General features: G+C 52.7%; 1 protein-coding gene across 2 annotated transcripts in view; it reads right to left on the bottom strand.

The window, feature by feature from the left end:
* Nucleotides 1–3,987: 3,987 nt before the first annotated feature.
* Nucleotides 3,988–16,937, bottom strand: part of ASAP1 (ArfGAP with SH3 domain, ankyrin repeat and PH domain 1) — a 339,019-nt gene continuing 326,069 nt past the window's right edge. For both annotated transcript variants that reach the window (XM_028105646.2, XM_028105644.2), the window contains 4 exons: nucleotides 16,442–16,500; nucleotides 9,470–9,969; nucleotides 7,426–7,548; nucleotides 3,988–4,974 (listed from right to left, as the gene is read on the bottom strand). In XM_028105646.2, the coding sequence (XP_027961447.1) occupies nucleotides 4,900–4,974; nucleotides 7,426–7,548; nucleotides 9,470–9,969; nucleotides 16,442–16,500 (757 nt within the window). In that variant the 3' untranslated portion in view covers nucleotides 3,988–4,899. The remainder of the gene's footprint in view (nucleotides 4,975–7,425; nucleotides 7,549–9,469; nucleotides 9,970–16,441; nucleotides 16,501–16,937) is intronic.

Below are 16,937 nucleotides of genomic sequence, written 5' to 3'. Positions count from 1 at the left end.
CCAGTGCTGCCTCACGGGTCACTCTGTACATGCACCAGGACCCCCGCGTGCCAGCCCGACCTCTGGCTCTAGCTGCAGAGCAGCTCCGAGGCTCACTCCCGGCGGGGCCATCCGAACGGCCAACTTCACTGCACCTCGCGGTTCACGCATTCCCTGACGGGCTGACCTGTCCATGGAAGGCTGGGGCGGCCTGGCTTGGACCCAGGTTCCCTTCAGAAAGGGCAGCCAGGGAACACAGGAGCAACATAGGGGCAGTGCAGGGTCATGGCTGGTGGCCACATGGGCCCCGACCTCGGGTTCGAGTCTGGCCCCAGCCTTCGCCGGCAACTTGACACGCCTGAGCCACAGCCTGCTCAGCTGTAAGGTGGGGAGAGATGAGACTAGCTCCCTAGTGCTGCGGAGCTGAGCATGGCCCTGCTGCCGGGGCCCCAGTGCAGGTGAGCCATCACTGTGCAGGTGACGGCACCCAGGACGCGGCGGGGGGTCCCTGCTGCAGCTGTTCCTGGGGACGTTCCCCACCGGGGGGTGGGGGGGGCAAAGTGATCAGTGCTTCTTCATTCCCCTCTCCCCACAGGCTTCTCAAGGACAGAGTATGGGGCTCCTCTTTGCTACCACAGGCCTGGAATCCTCTTGATGCAAAGAGAATGTTTGGGGGGAACTTACACGCTCAGATGTTTAAGGGTAAGGTAGCCTCCCCTGCAGCCCAGGCTGGGGCCGAAGAGGCCAGGTTGAGTGTGTCCAGCTGTGGGAGGGGGCACAGGGTCAGCTGAGGCTCACCTGCAGAGAGGTGAGCCCATCAGCTGGGAATTATGTACTTCCTGCAGACCCGGGGAAGTAAGATTCCTTCCGGGAGGGATGAGAACGCATGGTGGGGCAGGGGCGTGGGAGAGGTCGACTTAGAAGTACCATCTCTACCACCCACCCCTGCCACACATACACACACGTTCTGGGAGAAGACAGGGTGCTGGGTTAGAGGAGAAACAAGGTGGTGGGGCGGGGGAGGGAAGGCTCTTGCCGAGGCCACACGGACACGGGCTCACAGGGCTACCATGAGTGACCTTGAGCAAGTCACCTCAGCTCGGTTGAGCGGATGTGCCTCAAGAGGATTTTCACCTCACTGGGGACTGAATGCACATACAGGAAACAGGCTCATCAACCGTCTAGCGTTTGAAGGACCGAAGGCAGGGAGGAACCTAAGGTTCCTCTGGTTTCTAGCATCACTGGGGGAGGGCCATCTGGGGCTCCCAGCAGTCGGGAGGGGCTGCTTCCAAGGGGGGCAAGTCCGTTCATTTCAAACAGACACTGTCTCAGGTTTAAAATAATACAGAACCAACGCAACCACTGTAACACTGTGATTAGAAAGAAAGCTGGCTGCCCCTCTGCCTGAATTATCCAGGTTAATTCCATTAGCCTGTCCCCGAACTATCCTGACAGTCACTGGTTTCCGTGCCAAGGCCCATTTTCCCTGGCAGCATGGTCTGTAGTTTATTTGGTCTAGGTGTGTGAACAGGCACTAAAACGTACCAAAGCTCTCGAAAGGGAACAGAAGGAATGCCAAGCACTCCAGAGTCTTCCATGCTGTAGCTTCTGGCTTCTACCTCTGTTCCTCTGGCTGGACCTTTGCAATGCAACTAGGAACTTTCCTAGCACAGCCTTGGAAGCCAGAACCACTCGTGTGGGCTCCTGACTTGGTCATACCAGCCCATGGCACCTCCTGCATGTCAGTGAACCCTTCTGAGCCTCATTTTTGGGCTCTGTCAAGCGGAGAGGTGCATGAATGCTTCTTGCTGGCCTGACGGTGAGAGATCACGCAGGCCCAGTGCCTGGCCCTGGATCAGCTCCCTGCGTGGCGGCCCTGAGAGCAGCAGCTACAGGACAGAAGGAAACGCTCAGCAGCCCGAGGCCTGGGCGTCACCCTCCCTCTTCACGGGAAGTGGGTGCATGGGGGTGGGAATGGGGGAACCCCCAAATTCTAAGGTCTATTTTTTTTTTAAATTACTTGACAGAGAGAGAGACAGCAAGAGAGGGAACACAAGCAGGGGGAGTGGGGGAGGGAGAAGCAGGTTTCCTGCCAAGCAGGGAGCCCGACGCGGGGCTCGATCCCAGGACCCTGGGATCATGACCGGAGCCGAAGGCAGACGCTTAACGACTGAGCCCCCCAGGCGCCCCGAGGTCTATGTTTTGTAAGCTGAGGAAAGCGATGGACATTTTTATGTATCCAGAGCGAGCTTTGACACAAGAGCTGGACTGACCTGTGTTACCTGTTCCCCCAAAGCAAAGGCAAGTGGAGTCTTGATTCTCACCAAATGGAGTATAGTGGACAACTCACAAAATGGCTTGATTTCAGATGTTTGGGATCAACTGAGAGTATGTTTATTTAAAAGCAATTTTAAATATTAAAAAAAGTAGAAATTAACACATACAGTACTGAAAACCGGTCACATTAAATACATGTGAAATGACAAGCGTACTGATGTCTGGTGGTAACATCCAGATGAGAGTTTGGAATTTGCCTGGTGGCACTATGGGATTCCTACACGACATGTAAAAGTTTAGGCAATAAAAAAATAAATACCAATTGCTGTTCAACAGTAAAATAAGACACAGACTATTTGCAGAATGTAACTTTCCCCTCGGGGGGAAAAAAAGAACTAATTATTTTTTTTTAATAAGGGTCCATACCTTCAAAATACTATTATCATGTACAAAATTGCAGATCGTGGCTCACTGAGTTTAAGAACAACATCAGATTCACACTTGACCAAGATCACCAAAGGTATTCATACCTAGCTTTCCTATGTCCCACACTAAGCTGGATTAGAGAGAACTCAAATTCCTCATGGAAAATAAAAACAAAACCAGAACGGGGGTGGAAAAGGTATTAAAAAATATGTTTGTGTAAGTGGTTGCAAAGGAAGAAAAAGAACAATGACTCCATGTAATTTTACACATCTAGGTTTTGAGTTTTTTAGAAAACCAGTTTATTTTGAGATCAGCTGAAAATACTGTAGAGACCACAGAAACGAATAGTTCTTTAATGCAACTAAAAATGTGTACTTGAATGAACCAGGACTCCAGGTCACTTCGGATGGCGACTTCCTGTCCTGACATGAGCGCGGCCAGTGAGCAGGGGCTCTAGACACTCGCCTCTGTGCGGGGCTCGCAGGGCACCCCCCTGCCCCCCGCACGCCCCCCGCCCCAGGAAGCAACTGCTTAAATTCACTTTCCAGGAACAGCTGAGAAGTTGTGTTGCAGGTCTGTCATGCAAGGTTTACTTATTAGGTGGTTATTCAAAGTTTTCGTAGTACTCGCTTAAGCAGAACTAGATGAATATTCACTGAGCACGGAGACTCTACGAAAGAGGGTTTTTCCTAGGGGTTTGGTGGGGAGCTGTACTTCTGCGAAACGAACCTTTCTCTCTTATTGCCGAGGTTATGGGCTTGGCGATACCAGCTTTCTGTGCAGTTGCCCACAGAGCCGTTTAAGCAGGACCCGGGGGCCTCGGAATCAAGAGAGCAGCCCCGCTGATCGGGCAGGGCAGCTACCTGGACCGATGGGGCTGGCGTCCTAGCGGTCGGACGTACGGACAGGGCCCGGACAGGCGGACACGGAGGGAGGCTCAGAGCGCCACACGCGGTGGCGGCCGAGCGCCTGGCTGTGACCTGGCCTGACAGTACCATGTCTACAAACAGAGCTTCAGACCAGCAAGCTCGCCTGCGATGGGGGCGGAATCGAGAGCATGGACGAAGGAGAGCCTGCCTTCAGCACCCGGATGCTGCGGCGGGGAAACGGGGTGAAGGGCCGACTTTAAATTTTTTCATCTTCGTGAATCATCTTTTCACCCGTTTGAACTGATCAAGGGCCAAACTAAGAAAATAATTAAAACTGATGTGTTCGGGGCTTTAACACAGGTGAAGGGCGCTAATTCGTAAGAGGAGACGGAACTTCACACTCTGAGAAAGCCGAATGACTGACTAGAAACAGATATTGTTGCAACCTTATAATTTCTGCTTTAATGGCGATCAAGTTAAAAAATGTACAGTTCCACTTGTCCATACTATTCCTTTATAAAAGGCAGATTTCGGGTAAGCTTCTAAATGCATGCATAATGTAGAGGCTAATGTTTCCTGGCGGTCCTTGGTTCCTGGAAGTTGAGCTTCATCAGGTGTGTTTTAAGCTTTTGTCAAAATAGTCGTGAAGGATATGTTATTTTTGCATAATGAGGTAATATCTCAGGGGCGGGCACTCCTCACCAGAAGACAGCATACACCCACCTGGCCTAACCTGCACGAGGCTGCAGGGACCGGAAAATGCCACCGAAGCTGTTGGGTGGCTGAATATTTTGCTGAAGGAGTAACACTTACATTGAACCAAGCACTTCTCTGTAATAAATACCAAAGTCGGTTTTTGTAGCTGTAAACTGTGTACACAGATAAACTACAGGCTGGTCTGTCGTGGAGCTAAAAGTTTCACCTGGAAAACAGAACACCCTCTTTGCTAATGTTGCATTTGCAGTAACACAATTGAGAATACTGTTTCGTTAGGGACACAGAGTGGATTCTCTGCCTTTCAGCGGTTGCTGGAGACCACTCTTATTGGCAAAGCCAGCAGTTCCTAGATTCCTGGTTTTGTCTGTCTGCTGGGAAAACAGCACAGAGGCGGAAGTGCGAGATGCCCGGGACGGCCGTGGCAGACCAGTAAGGCGCGCCGGGTCCCAGGGCCCCCCCAACACTGGCGAGGGCAGGAGCCCACAGGGTATTTACACACACCTATCCCCTCCTGAGGTGGCCCTTCCGGGACTCTCGTTCTGTAGCAGCTATATACACACGTGTGCACGGGGTTACGTGGAGGCAGCGGTCCTGCGTGAGGATGTGGACGATCTGAAGGTTCTGCTTTTTGCTAGTCGGACAGGATGTGAACAAAGGACACTGGAAAGACCCCCTTCCTTTCAGGCTGTCCTTCGATATGCCCAATCTGTAGGGAGAAGAGAGAGTTGTCAGGCTGGAGGCCAGCAGCTGCCCACGGACAAGCCCCGTGGGTCACGGTCCCCGTGGACTCGGCCCACAGGCCCAGGGTGGAAGGCACGCTGACCCTCCCCCACTCTTTGGGGGACTACATGCAATCGTAACAGAATAACTAACAACAGAAGGTGCAGCCCACTCCGCACCTGTACGTGGTTCTCTCCGCGCACACTCGGCCGTCCTGTGAGGGAGCGCCTCCTGGGACCCTCAGCTTCTACCCCAAGTGTCCATTCCCCCCCGGCCGGGTGGAAGAACCTGCCCACGGCCTCACACAGGCTGCAGACTCCAGAGTCCATGCTCTTCACGGGGTGCACAACGGCCTTTCTTGCTAAGCGACCTCAGACCAGCCTTACTGGGCCTCTTGTCTGTAAAAGGGGGCTGAAATACCCTTTCCTCTCAGACCTGTGGTGAGATTACATAAAACATCCACAGATGGGAAGAGCTCTCCGGGAGAACTTGTTTCCTGGTTGCCGTGGGGGAAGGAGACGGTGAGGGCAACTCCACGGTCTGCTGCCCGAGCCCGCGACCACAGTCCCCGCGAGAACTTCCCGATGATCTCTGTTAGACCGACACTCATCGCATGCAAGAGAATCCCATCGCGAGCCTTCGACACAAAGAGCAGGGCACGCGCACTGGTTTCAGATGACAAACGCAGAGAGAGGAGGGGGCTTTAGGAGCCGGGCCAGCTCTCCTCTCCATCTCCATCCGTAAAGCAGCTGCGGTGTCCACGGCGGCTGCGGCAGGGGTGTGGGCTCGCCCGGGCTGCTTCCCTGAACCGCCAGGTCTGTGACCTTGGGCCGCTTCTCTCATGCTGGGGTGGAACTGACTGCAGACCTGGCTTACCCGCCTCAGGGGGCCTTACCCGGTTGGCGTCCTGCATGTGAGTGGGTTTGTGAATCAGAAATCATTGTTTTTATGTCTGGCTCGGTAGATGTGCTGATGGCACACAGAATTTCCGCCGAGGATGATGCCAGAGGGACCAGTGAAAACTTCCCAACTTACCCCCTCTGGGTCCTCTGCTGTCGTTACAGGTTTCTTAGCAAAGGATCTGATCACTGCCTGCGTATCCCCAAGTGAGTTTTTGGGACATCCTTGTGAGGCGAGGTTACTCCTGTGCCATTTCTGAGCAGGAATCAGGCTTATAGAAGGGACATTCCTTAGCCAAGGCCAGAGAACGACTCAGCGACTCACATCAGGGTCTTCAGAGCCCATCTCCTTGTCATGATTCTAACGTGGCTCTGGAGCAGGCTCCCCACCAGGAGCAGGCCCAACCCTAACAGAGGCAGGAAGGGCCACGAGGGCCACCCCCAGCTTGTCCCTCCCCGAGAGAGAGAAAAAGAGGCCTCATCACTTCCTTTGGGGCGTCTCGGCTTCAGCACCCCACATATTCCGGGCCAGTGATTCTGTTCTCCCAAGCATCCCTGGCTTCCACTGGCCAGAGCTCAGAGAACCTCCTTCCTGGGTCCTGACAATTGAAACTCTGACACTGCCAAGGGTCCCTGGAGGGCAAAACCGCCCCTGCCCGAGAGCCCTGCTTCGGTCCAAGCAGAATCCCCACAGCTGTGATCGAGAGTCTGGAGGTACTCTCCAGGCCCAAAGAAAGAAAAGCCAAAGGTGCATGCACACCTGTACGTGTGTGTACGTGTGTGTGTGTTTCTGGGCCCGAGCAGGCTCTGCCGGTTCAACTGTGAACCACAGGTCCCTTTCTCAGCAGACAGAACGGGGTCCCTCGGGGCTGGTGCCACACAGCTGCCAAGGAAGCAGAATCCCACGCTGATACTGGGAAACACTCAGCCAGGAGAGACGTGAGGCCACCACCCACGACACCCCGGCCTGCCGGCTGTCCCACGATCCTCACTCCTGACGCAGCCGGAACAGCACAGGCCCATCGGGCTGCCCTTCTTGTCACTGAGGATCTGCACACGGCCACCTCACCATCATTGTGAGGACAATGAGGCCTTTCCTTCCAGACACCTGGGCAGCAAGTTTTAATGTAAAAGGGATTGTTATAGACATTTTTCACCTACTCCTCTGAAGTCAAGTGAGGAAGGTATCATGCCCCACTCAACAAAGACAGACTGCGGGCTGGGTGAAGGAAGGCTGGAGCCTGAGGACGGCGCGGAATGGGGAGCAGAGCATTCAGGCTCTGGGCTCAGAGATGCTTCGGAATCTTGACTGCCTGCCTCCTGGCTGTGTCACATGCTTAGCCTGCCCGAGCTTTGGCCTCACATCCAAAAACACCTGCGGCTCGCAGGTTGTACGAGCACGAGGGGCAAGCCCAGGCACACATTAATCCTCCCGACCCCGTTTCCGAGCCGCGGCTGCGTCTCCAGCATGACCGCGGTGAGGGAAGACAGCCAGCGAGGACGCTGGGGGCGCGTGAGGCGGCCGGCAGGGTACATACCCACCACTCCTGGTCCTCTTCCCCTGTGACGACGATCACCTCCCCCTCCATGAAGGTGAGCTCGTCGTCATTGTCCGCCTGGCAGTCGTAGATGGTCTTCACTCGTCTCACCTTGTTTTTCCCCTTCAAAACAGAAACGGGGCTTCAGCGGGAATAAAGGACACACTGACCTTGGGAGTGTGATTTAACTTCACTGCGCCTCAATTTCTCCTCTGTCAAGGGGGAGGCCCATCTGCCAGGCGCCCAGGTGCTGGGTGCTCCCTCTCTCTTCCCCGAGCACTAGAACGGAGCCTAGCATTTGGGAGGGCAGACTATGGGTGGGGACTGAAATCCAGCCCCACCAAAACCCCTGAGGCACACTGCCCTCCCCCACCCCCAACAGCAGCTTGCAGAGATGACAGCAGAGTCTAAAAATGGTTTTGGGAAACATGATGTAAAGAAAAATGTGCAGCTTCTGCATACTGAATGCACAGCATAAACAAATTTCTCAGTCCCCTCACACAAAGTACTAAGTCAGCACATGCTGGTTAAACAGGGCGGCGGCCCGGGGCGGGAGGATTCCAGGCAGTTCCCCAAAATGTTTTTTTTTTTTTTAAGATTTTATTTATTTGACAGACACACAGCGAGAGAGAGAACACAAGCAGGGGGAGTGGCAGAGGGAGAAGCAGGCTCCCTGCAGAGATCCCAGGACCTTGAGCTCATGACCTGAGCTGAAGGCAGAAGCTTAACCCACTGAGCCACCCAGGCGCCCCTCCCCAAAATGTTCTAATTCACGATCAGTTTTCACTTGCACTTTTATCTGCTGGACTTCTGGTTCTTTGCAAATAGGAAGATGGGAATAGAGAAATCCGCTTCCAAAGGAGGTTTCTGTTGCCTAGCTCATTCAATAATTAGTATTAAAAAAAAGCAAGCTGTGTTTCTGCATGTTTTGGGTCCGGTGAGTTCTCTCTGTGCCCCGGTGTCTCCCTCAATCGCCCCACTCCTTTCTGTGGCTCGTCCCGGGGCAGTGCAAGGCTTAGTTGTCTCAGCTCCAAGGCCCGCGGGGGAACACTGATCATGGGGAGGATTAAATGAGGGCACAAAACCACTGTCAAGTGCAGAGCATGAGCTGGGATCCTGCACGAGGCCATCTGGGGTGTCTGGGCTCCCGGGACAGTGCCCTCATGACGAGCAAAGGCGCCTGCTGTACTGAATATGGTGCCCTCCAGCCTGTGGGAGAACGAGTGTTTTCCCGACCCCTCCTTTAGTGTGTAGGTGTCACACTCTACGGCAATGCTATTTTTATAACGAGCGGGGGCAGAACTGTGGTGTGGAGTGGGGGGCCTTTCAGTCCCCTCATTAACCGGCCTCCCTCAGCCTGGGAAGCCAGTGCCCCCGCTGGGGTGCAGCCATGGGCAGGACCAACGGCCACTGAATCCTCTGGGAGCACCTGTCCAAAAAAGGGTTTCTTGGGAAAAAAGCATTTTTTATATTAAAATAAAATTGGTATATTTTAGAACAGAAAGCATTTCATGAAAAGGAGGGAATGTGGGATTTCAACTGAATTCTGCCTGCACCAGTCTTCTCGGGGCTCTGCCTCCAGTCCCTCCGGGAAGATGCAGTGAGAACTGAGTGGACGATTCTCAGAACCCCAAGAGGGAGCCTGCCTTCCTGTGACTCTGAGAAAGGAAAAGTGTCATCCTCCCGGCTTTAAGACAAGGGTGACCCCTTGCTGAGCGTCTGCCTGGTGCCGCTCCTTGGTCACCGCACTTACTGCCTGTGAGCTCATCTGCTGCACCAGCTCCTTTCTGTGTACAAGGGCACCGAGGCCCAGAGAAGTAAGGGGCCCAGGTCACGCGGTGACAGCAGGTCGTGAAGCCCACCTGCTGGAGTCCAGCGCCCACATCCCTAACCACTGGGCTCAGCTCTGCCCGCCGCCGGAACCACAGCCGGTGCAGGTAAGCAAGCCTGTGATCTTTCTGTGTTGCTGGAGCACATACCCTCCCGCTGGGTTTCGGGGCATGGCAGAGGGTTTGCAAAAACCTCAAAACTGGCCTCTACTCACCGTATTGATTTTCCTGGGCAGTGGTACGGGCGTCTCTGGCAGGGTGGGCGTGAGGTCATTGGAGTCTTCGGATGCTTGCTTTTGGATGGCGTCTCGGGACTGCACGTTTGGGGAGAGATCCGCTGGGTGCGACTTCTGGGTGATGTCGGGGGGCTGCTGGGCCTTGGGGGAGACCTCTCCAGTCTGGGACTTTGCCAGCAGGTCTCCCAGCTGTGGTTTGGGAGGCAGGTCCTTCATCTGCGGCTTGGGAGGTAAGTCTGCCAGCTGGGGTTTGGGGGGCAGGTCGCCCAGCTGGGGCTTGGGGGGCAGTTCTCCTGGCTTCGGTGGCAAATCTCCGATCTGGGGTTTGGGAGCCAGTTCTGAGGGCTTCGGGGGCAGGTCTCCAGGTGGTGGCTTCTGTGGTAGCTCTGCCAACTGCGAGGACTTCTGGAAGATCTCGGGCGGGCTGCTGGCTTTGTCTAGGGAGAGGTGATGGCTGGTTTCTGTTTTCCTTAGTGCCACTGTGGGAAGCAAGCACAGGGATGGAGGTCACCAGAGGGGGCCCCGGGGAGGGGGAGTGCTGCCCCCTCCTTTGGTCACCGAGAAGACCGGCAGAGAGTGAGTCCCCACTCCGGGGCCAGACCCAGGTGCACAGGTGTGTACTGCCTGTTCTTAGACGATAGAAGCCGGAAGCCTGGAAGGCATCTACATGACCATATGTGATTTCATGCCTCAGTCATGTAAGAACGGGATGTCCAAACTAATCCAGAATTAAAACAAAACAAAACAACACAACATGACTGGAATACAAACAGGTTACAGAAAATCAGAAGTATAGAGTTAGGTTTTCCACAAGCCTACCCCCTAAATGTAGCCATTTATGGTAATGTGCTGCACTTCCTTCTGGACCCTTCCACATGTTTTCCTGCTTTTATCTAAATACTGCTTTTGCAAGAGTATCTGCCAGGTCAATAAAATTCCTCTAGCGGCAGTACATAATTTTTTTTTTAAGAGATTTTATTTATTCACTTGAGAGAGAGTGAGAGAGCATGAGCGGGGGAGTGGGCAGAGGCAGAGGGAGAAGGAGACTCCCCGCTGAGCAGGGAGCCCAATGCGGGGCTCGATCCCAGGACCTCAGAATCGTGACCTGAGCCGAAGGCAGTCACTTAACCTACTGAGCCACCCAGGCGCCCAGCAGTACATAATTTTTAATGTTGCATTCTGTCCCGTTCTGTAGCCGTATCAGAATTTATTATGAATTCCCCGTGTCTCTAGGATTCCTATACTACATAAGAGGTCAAAGGTCTCTCCTCTTGCCACCTCCCCCACCCCTCTGAGGGAACCTCTGCTACATTTTGGTGATACAGCCACATGTACTTAATCCCATACATGGATTACAGCACATACTCTGTCTGCAACTTCGTTTCTTGCCCACTTAATATGTTTGGGAGAATGTGCTAGGCAGGTCCTCCCTATTCTCTGTACGGCCATGGCTCTGTCAGTCTGCACCGTGTGGGGATTCTAGTTTGCGGAGCCATCCCCACAGCTCTTTGCACGGCTCTTTCGGTGGGACCTAGGACACTAAGGACACGTCTCCAAGACTAGCTCCACCATGTACTTAACTTGCTGTGTGATCTTGGGTAAATGATACAACCTCCCTGTGCCTCACCTTCTTTATCTCTAAAACGTGAGTTAATGCAGGTAAAGAATTTCCTAACAGGACCGGGAAGGCTCTATGTATCATATAAGAGTATTACCACTACTGCCAGGCAGGGTTCTTTGAGGCCAGGATTCGTACTTTTACTTATTCTTGGAACTCTGGCTCCTGGTACAGAGGCCAAGCACGGAATATGCATTCAGCAAGGAAACAGCTGACTAAGGCACACTAAGAATTTTATTCTACAAGTATAATATATTCAGAAAGATATTCTTACAGTTTATTAAAAAGAGAAAGAAAGAAAGAAAAAGAAAGAAAGAAAGAAAAAGAAAGAAAGAAGAAAGAAAAAGAAAGAAAGAGAAAGAAAGAAAGAAAGAAAGAAAGAAAGAAAGAAAGAAAGAAAGAAAGAAAGAAAGAAAGAAAGAAAAGGAAAGGAAGGAAGGGAAGGAAGGGAAGGAAGGGAAGGAAGGGAAGGAAGGGAAGAAGGAAAGAAAAGATGAACCCCGGTGCAGCAAACTGTCACAAGCTGTATTGTGGCGGCTTCTGCTTGTGGTCCGCTTGGCTGTGTCCCAGCTCACAGGCTGGCCCTTGACCTTCAGCTGACGTGGCTCAGCTCACAGAGCTAAAGCAAGCCCGAGTCCTCTCCTACAAGTCAAAAACTGGGTAAAGGAAAGTCTAAGGCAGGCAGTGAAGGGGGGAGTTGGGGGAACTCCCCGGGGCAGCGGGGCTGGCCAGCCTTGCTGGGCACCACTGATGGGGGAACAGAAACTGCAAGCGCTGGGTGGACAGAACCCCGAAACACTCAAGTCCGGTTCAAGGACCTGATCCCTTAAGAAGGATCGGAGCCAGGCAATGCGATGCTTGTGCCCGAAATTTCAGCATGACGCCGTTCACAATGGAAAAGCTGCACTCCATGCGGCTGCGCAATGACACGGCCTCCGTCACTCTTCATGGCACCAGATGGCAGAACACCACACGGCCAGTAAAAGTCATGTGTGATGGAAAATGTTTCTGATGTATTATGTGAAAAAAGCACCCCAGCTTAAATCGAAACCTAAAACAAAAAAAGTACAGTAGAAAGGACATACCAAATTGTGTATGTTGGGTGATATGTGACAGCGGGTGGTTTGTGCTTTTCTTCTCTTGGATTATCTGTATTTTTAAAAATCTTCTAGAATGAATACATGTGCTTTTATAATAGGTAGAAAAAAATAAGAAAAGAGTTTCTCCTCTAGGGAAGCTTGCCTGGCCTTTGTCTATTTGATTTCCAAGCTGGTTTTGTGTTTTCCCCTCTCCAATTAAAAGTTCTTTCTAGGGACGCCTGGGAGGCTCAGTCGGTTAAGCGTCTGCCTTCGGTTCAGGTCATGATCTCAGGGTCCTGGGATCAAGTCCCACGTCAGGCTCCCTGCTCAGCCGGGGAGCCTGCTTCTCCCTCTCCCTCTGCCGTTCCCCCTGCCTGTGCTCTCCTGCTCTCTGCCAAATAAATAAAATCTTAAAAAAAAAAGAAAAAGAAAAAGAAAAGTCCTTTCTGCACTGCCTTTTTAACTCCGAAGGGCTGACAAGCAAACCTTCCCCCAAAGCTGGACCACAGAGAATACACCGCTGGAGCGAGGCCCATTAGGAACAAGAAAGGATCGGGAATTTCCAGCCCGAGCCCCACTCCCTGCAAAAACCCGGGAGGTGATGGTGTAGCTGGGGTGCGCAGGCAGGACTGGGTGGAAGGCAAGGGGCCACGCTCCTTTGAAAAGCACCACTACGCAGAGTACAACCTACTAAAACGCTCTTCCCTTGGCCGTGATCATTCCACTCCTGAGAATGGCTTCTAAGAACATAACTGAAGAGGAGGCAGAGGGAGAAAAACTGTGCAAAAGTCTGGCCCTGATTCCCAACCAGAGGGGATGCTGCACACAGCGGTGTAAGACAGGGCTGGACTCGAGCCCTGGCCAGTGGCCTCATGCAGTGGTTCTTTTTTTTTTTAAGATTTTTTTTATTTGTTCATTTGAGACACAGAGATACAGAGACAGAGCACAAGCAGGCAGAGCAGTGGGCAGAGGGAGAGGGAGAAGCAGGCTCCCCGATGAGCCAGAAGCCTGATGAGGGGCTCGATCCCAGGACCCTAGAATCACGACCTGAGCCGAAGGCAGATGCTTAACCGACTGATCCATCCAGGCGCACCATTGTGCAGTGGTTCTAACAGAGGATGGGTGAATGGATCCGGGCTTTGAGTGCAAACAGCTGCACACTTCACACAGAGAGAGACAGTCAGCATCTACCTCTTGACGGGACACCACCACCACCACCCAGGAAGCAGTTCTGCCAAAGCCTGAGCTTGTATCTGATGGGGTCTCAGGATCCAACTTCCGACTGACATGTGGAGGACAGAGGAACATGTTTAACAACCACATGGGGATGCAAAATCCAAACTGGAAAAATCTATTAGGACGAATAACCCAGTTCCCTCCAACATTATGTGTTACCAGAAAGGGGGAGAGATGCACGGAGACCTTCAGCCTAAGAAACCTAAGAGACTGAATGAACTAGACCTTATTTCATTCAATCTTGATTTGAATAATTCGTTAAAGAAAAAAGGTGTTTATGAGACAATCAGAAATGTAAACTGGGTATTTTAAGGTATTAAGAAATTTTGGATTTTTAAAATATGATAAAGCATCTGAGAGGTGGTAACGGTATGCAGTGTGTGTAAGTGGTATGAGGTCCACATCTGCTACAGACTGACTGGGGGCGGGAAACAGACGGAATGAGCTCGGGTATGACCTGATCATTGCTGGAGATGGTGTGATGCACATGTGGGGGTGAGGTGGGGAAGGCTGTATTACACTATTCCGTGTTTTAAAGTTTTTTTGTCTGGGGCGCCTGGGTGGCTCAGTCGTTAAGCATCTTGCCTTCGACTCAGGTCATGATCCCAGGGTCCTGGGATCGAGCCCCGCATCGGGCTCCCTGCTCCGTGGGGAGCCTGCTTCTCCCTCTCCCACTCCCCCTGCTTGTGTTCCTGCTCTCGCTATTTCTCTCTGTCAAATAAATAAATAAATAAAAATATTTTTGTCTATGTTTATTATGGGCAATTTCAGTAAAAAGAGACAGCAAGAGAAAAGAACGGGAGCAGTACAACGAGGAGGTGGTTGGAGGGAGATGGCCCGGCTGCGGTGCTCACAGGAACGGGAGCACTACAATGAGGCGGTGGTTGGAGGGAGATGGCCCGGCTGCGGTGCTCACAGGAACGGGAGCAGTACAATGAGGCGGTGGTTGGAGGGAGATGGCCCGGCTGCGGTGCTCACAGGAACGGGAGCAGTACAATGAGGCGGTGGTTGGAGGGAGATGGCCCGGCTGCGGTGCTCACAGCACGCTGGCTTCTGGGTGAACGGAATGGCTCAGGGTGAACGGCACACGCCAGGGCGCCATCCCCGAGTCGGGGAGGGGTGAGGCTGGTGCGGAAGCACGGGGCCCAGCTGAGGACATGGCAGGCCACTTCCTGGATGCCATGTGCAGGCAGGCCAGGGCATGTGGTGGGCCATGAGGGTGAGGTGCGGGGGCGGGGGGGCTCACGTCCTGTTCACTGAAAACAAAGAAGCGAAGTCGTTTTGAGAACAGAGAAGGTGTGAAGGACGCGGGGGCTAGGCAGTCAGTGGATCCTGCAGATGGAGGCCTCCAGGCAGCCTCAGAGGACCACGTGAGCTCAGCAGACAGGAAGCAGAGCGCAGCTGCCGTCCTCACTCTGCTTCTCCAGCATGTGCAGGTGTGCGGAGCCAGCCCAGAGCGGGTCAAGCGAGCAGAACCGCACAGGAGGGGTGCGGAAGAGGAGGGAGAGCGTTAGGAGAGACGATGCCGGCCCAGGAGGGGATGTGGGACAGTGAGAAAGTGGCACTGGCCACAGGGCTGGGGACGGTGGGGTAAGAATCGCTGTGGTTCGGGAGCAGGAAGGGAGCCGACAGGCAGGTGGAAGGAATCAGTGGTACCGTGCGGTGGATGCGGGAAGAGCACAGGACTGAATCGGGGCAGATGGTAGGCAAGTGGGAACAGTACCCCGGAAACATGTCAAACTTCTCTGGGATCAGGACAGCCCTCTGGGCAGAGGTTAAAGGAAGAAAACAACGACTTGAGATAAAGACTCAGTAAATCCAGGGGAAGCTTCCTCTGTGCCCCACGGAGAATGAACCGGCAGCTACCTCTCATCGTAGGACACAGGAGCCCGGTCAGTGCTCTTCCAAATATGCCACTTTCCTGAAGACCTCGGGAGAGGGGTGAATCCCAGCTTCCCCCCACAAATCCCTAACTTTGACTTTTTTTTTTTTTTCTAAGATTTTATTTATTTGAGAGAGAGAGAATGAGAGATAGAGAGCACGAGAGGGAAGAGGGTCAGAGGGAGAAGCAGACTCCCCGCCGAGCAGGGAGCCCGATGCGGGACTCGATCCCAGGACTCCAGGATCCTGACCTGAGCCGAAGGCAGTCGCTCAACCAACTGAGCCACCCAGGCGCCCTAACTTTGACTTTTGGGTCAAAGGTCTTGCCGTGGGTACCGAAACCCATGGAGCGGCCACAAGTCCTCTGAGCCCCGTCTGCACCTAGCGTGGGCCCTGTGGCCTTGTGGACCTAAGTGAGGATGGACAGGATGAACCAAAGGTGTCTGTGGATGTTCTCAGCTCCCAAACTGGAGCTGGCAACAAAGAAGAGGGAGCAGATAAGACAATGGACATGCTGGTCTTATGGATGAAAAGCTCGATCAGGATTCAGGAAGATTTGGTCAAAGAACCGAGTGTCTTTGCTTGGCAGGGAAACACTGCTTTCTTGTACTTCTCAGAGCATGAGGATCTCTACTTTGCATGACGGATGCTATCCCAGGGAAGGATTTCTGTGCCACAGAAAGCAAGGGGCTTTCTGAAGCATGATCTCATTTGGCCCTTATAAAACCTCATGAAGCAGGTATTCCTGCCCACATTTACAGGTGAGGAATCTGAGGCTTCAGGAAGCTTCCATCCAAGTCCCCTGCCCAGGTCACTCGACAAGTGAGTGGCAGAGGTGGTACTTGGACTGTGTTTGCAAGAGGAGAAAGAATGGTATCCCCAGACCCAGGGACGATAACATCTTCTAGAAAAGGACTGTGGTTTTTTGGGAGAAGTATGGTGTTTTGCCAATCACAAAAACTGAGTTTATAAATATCTTTCTCCATTGAACAGATATTTAATTGGGTACCTACTCCACGCTAGGTGCTGCTTTAGACATCTGAGATCAAGCCATGAACTAGAGAGACAGAGACAAATGTCCCCTTGGAGGGTACCATGACAGTCTAATTACGTGAACACGAGAAAGAGAAATCTTACCTTTCTGAGGTAGTTTAGGAAGAACTCTTGGACCAAGGGCAGTCTTTGCAGAGCCGGTGCTAATTAATAAATAAGAATCATTTAGGATCTCAAAATGCTATAATATCATTAAGTGATCTAATATTCAAGGAAATCACAAGAGTTATGCTGAATTCTCTAAAAACCCTTTCAAAATTTCTTTAATAAAAGATTACAGTCTGTTTTCCACTATTCAAAATCTGCCTGGCTGGGGAGGACCCAGGAAAGGGTGAACAGGCCAGCTCTGTGAATGATAAAGCCACCACCTCCTCCCCTCGAAACCTGTCCACAGAGGTAAAATGTCTGAGCAGCCGGTGGAGCATGGCCCCGGGGGACCACATGGAAGTCCGTCTCCTCATGGGATTCTATCTCTCACCCTAAATCTTGCCACCCACACTTCCAGGGGAGGACACTGAAGTCTGGGGCGTTTCAGCAGAGGGTCCCAAGGCTGGCCAGGGGAGGAGATGTAAATGGAGAC

Source organism: Eumetopias jubatus, unplaced genomic scaffold (assembly GCF_037043125.1).
Source record: "Eumetopias jubatus isolate StellerSeaLion01/CBP00866 unplaced genomic scaffold, mEumJub1_p1.0 scaffold_4, whole genome shotgun sequence".
Lineage (NCBI taxonomy): Eukaryota > Metazoa > Chordata > Mammalia > Carnivora > Otariidae > Eumetopias > Eumetopias jubatus.
The sequence above is the reverse complement of the archived record's forward strand: the minus strand, read 5'-3'. Positions and strand labels throughout refer to the sequence as shown.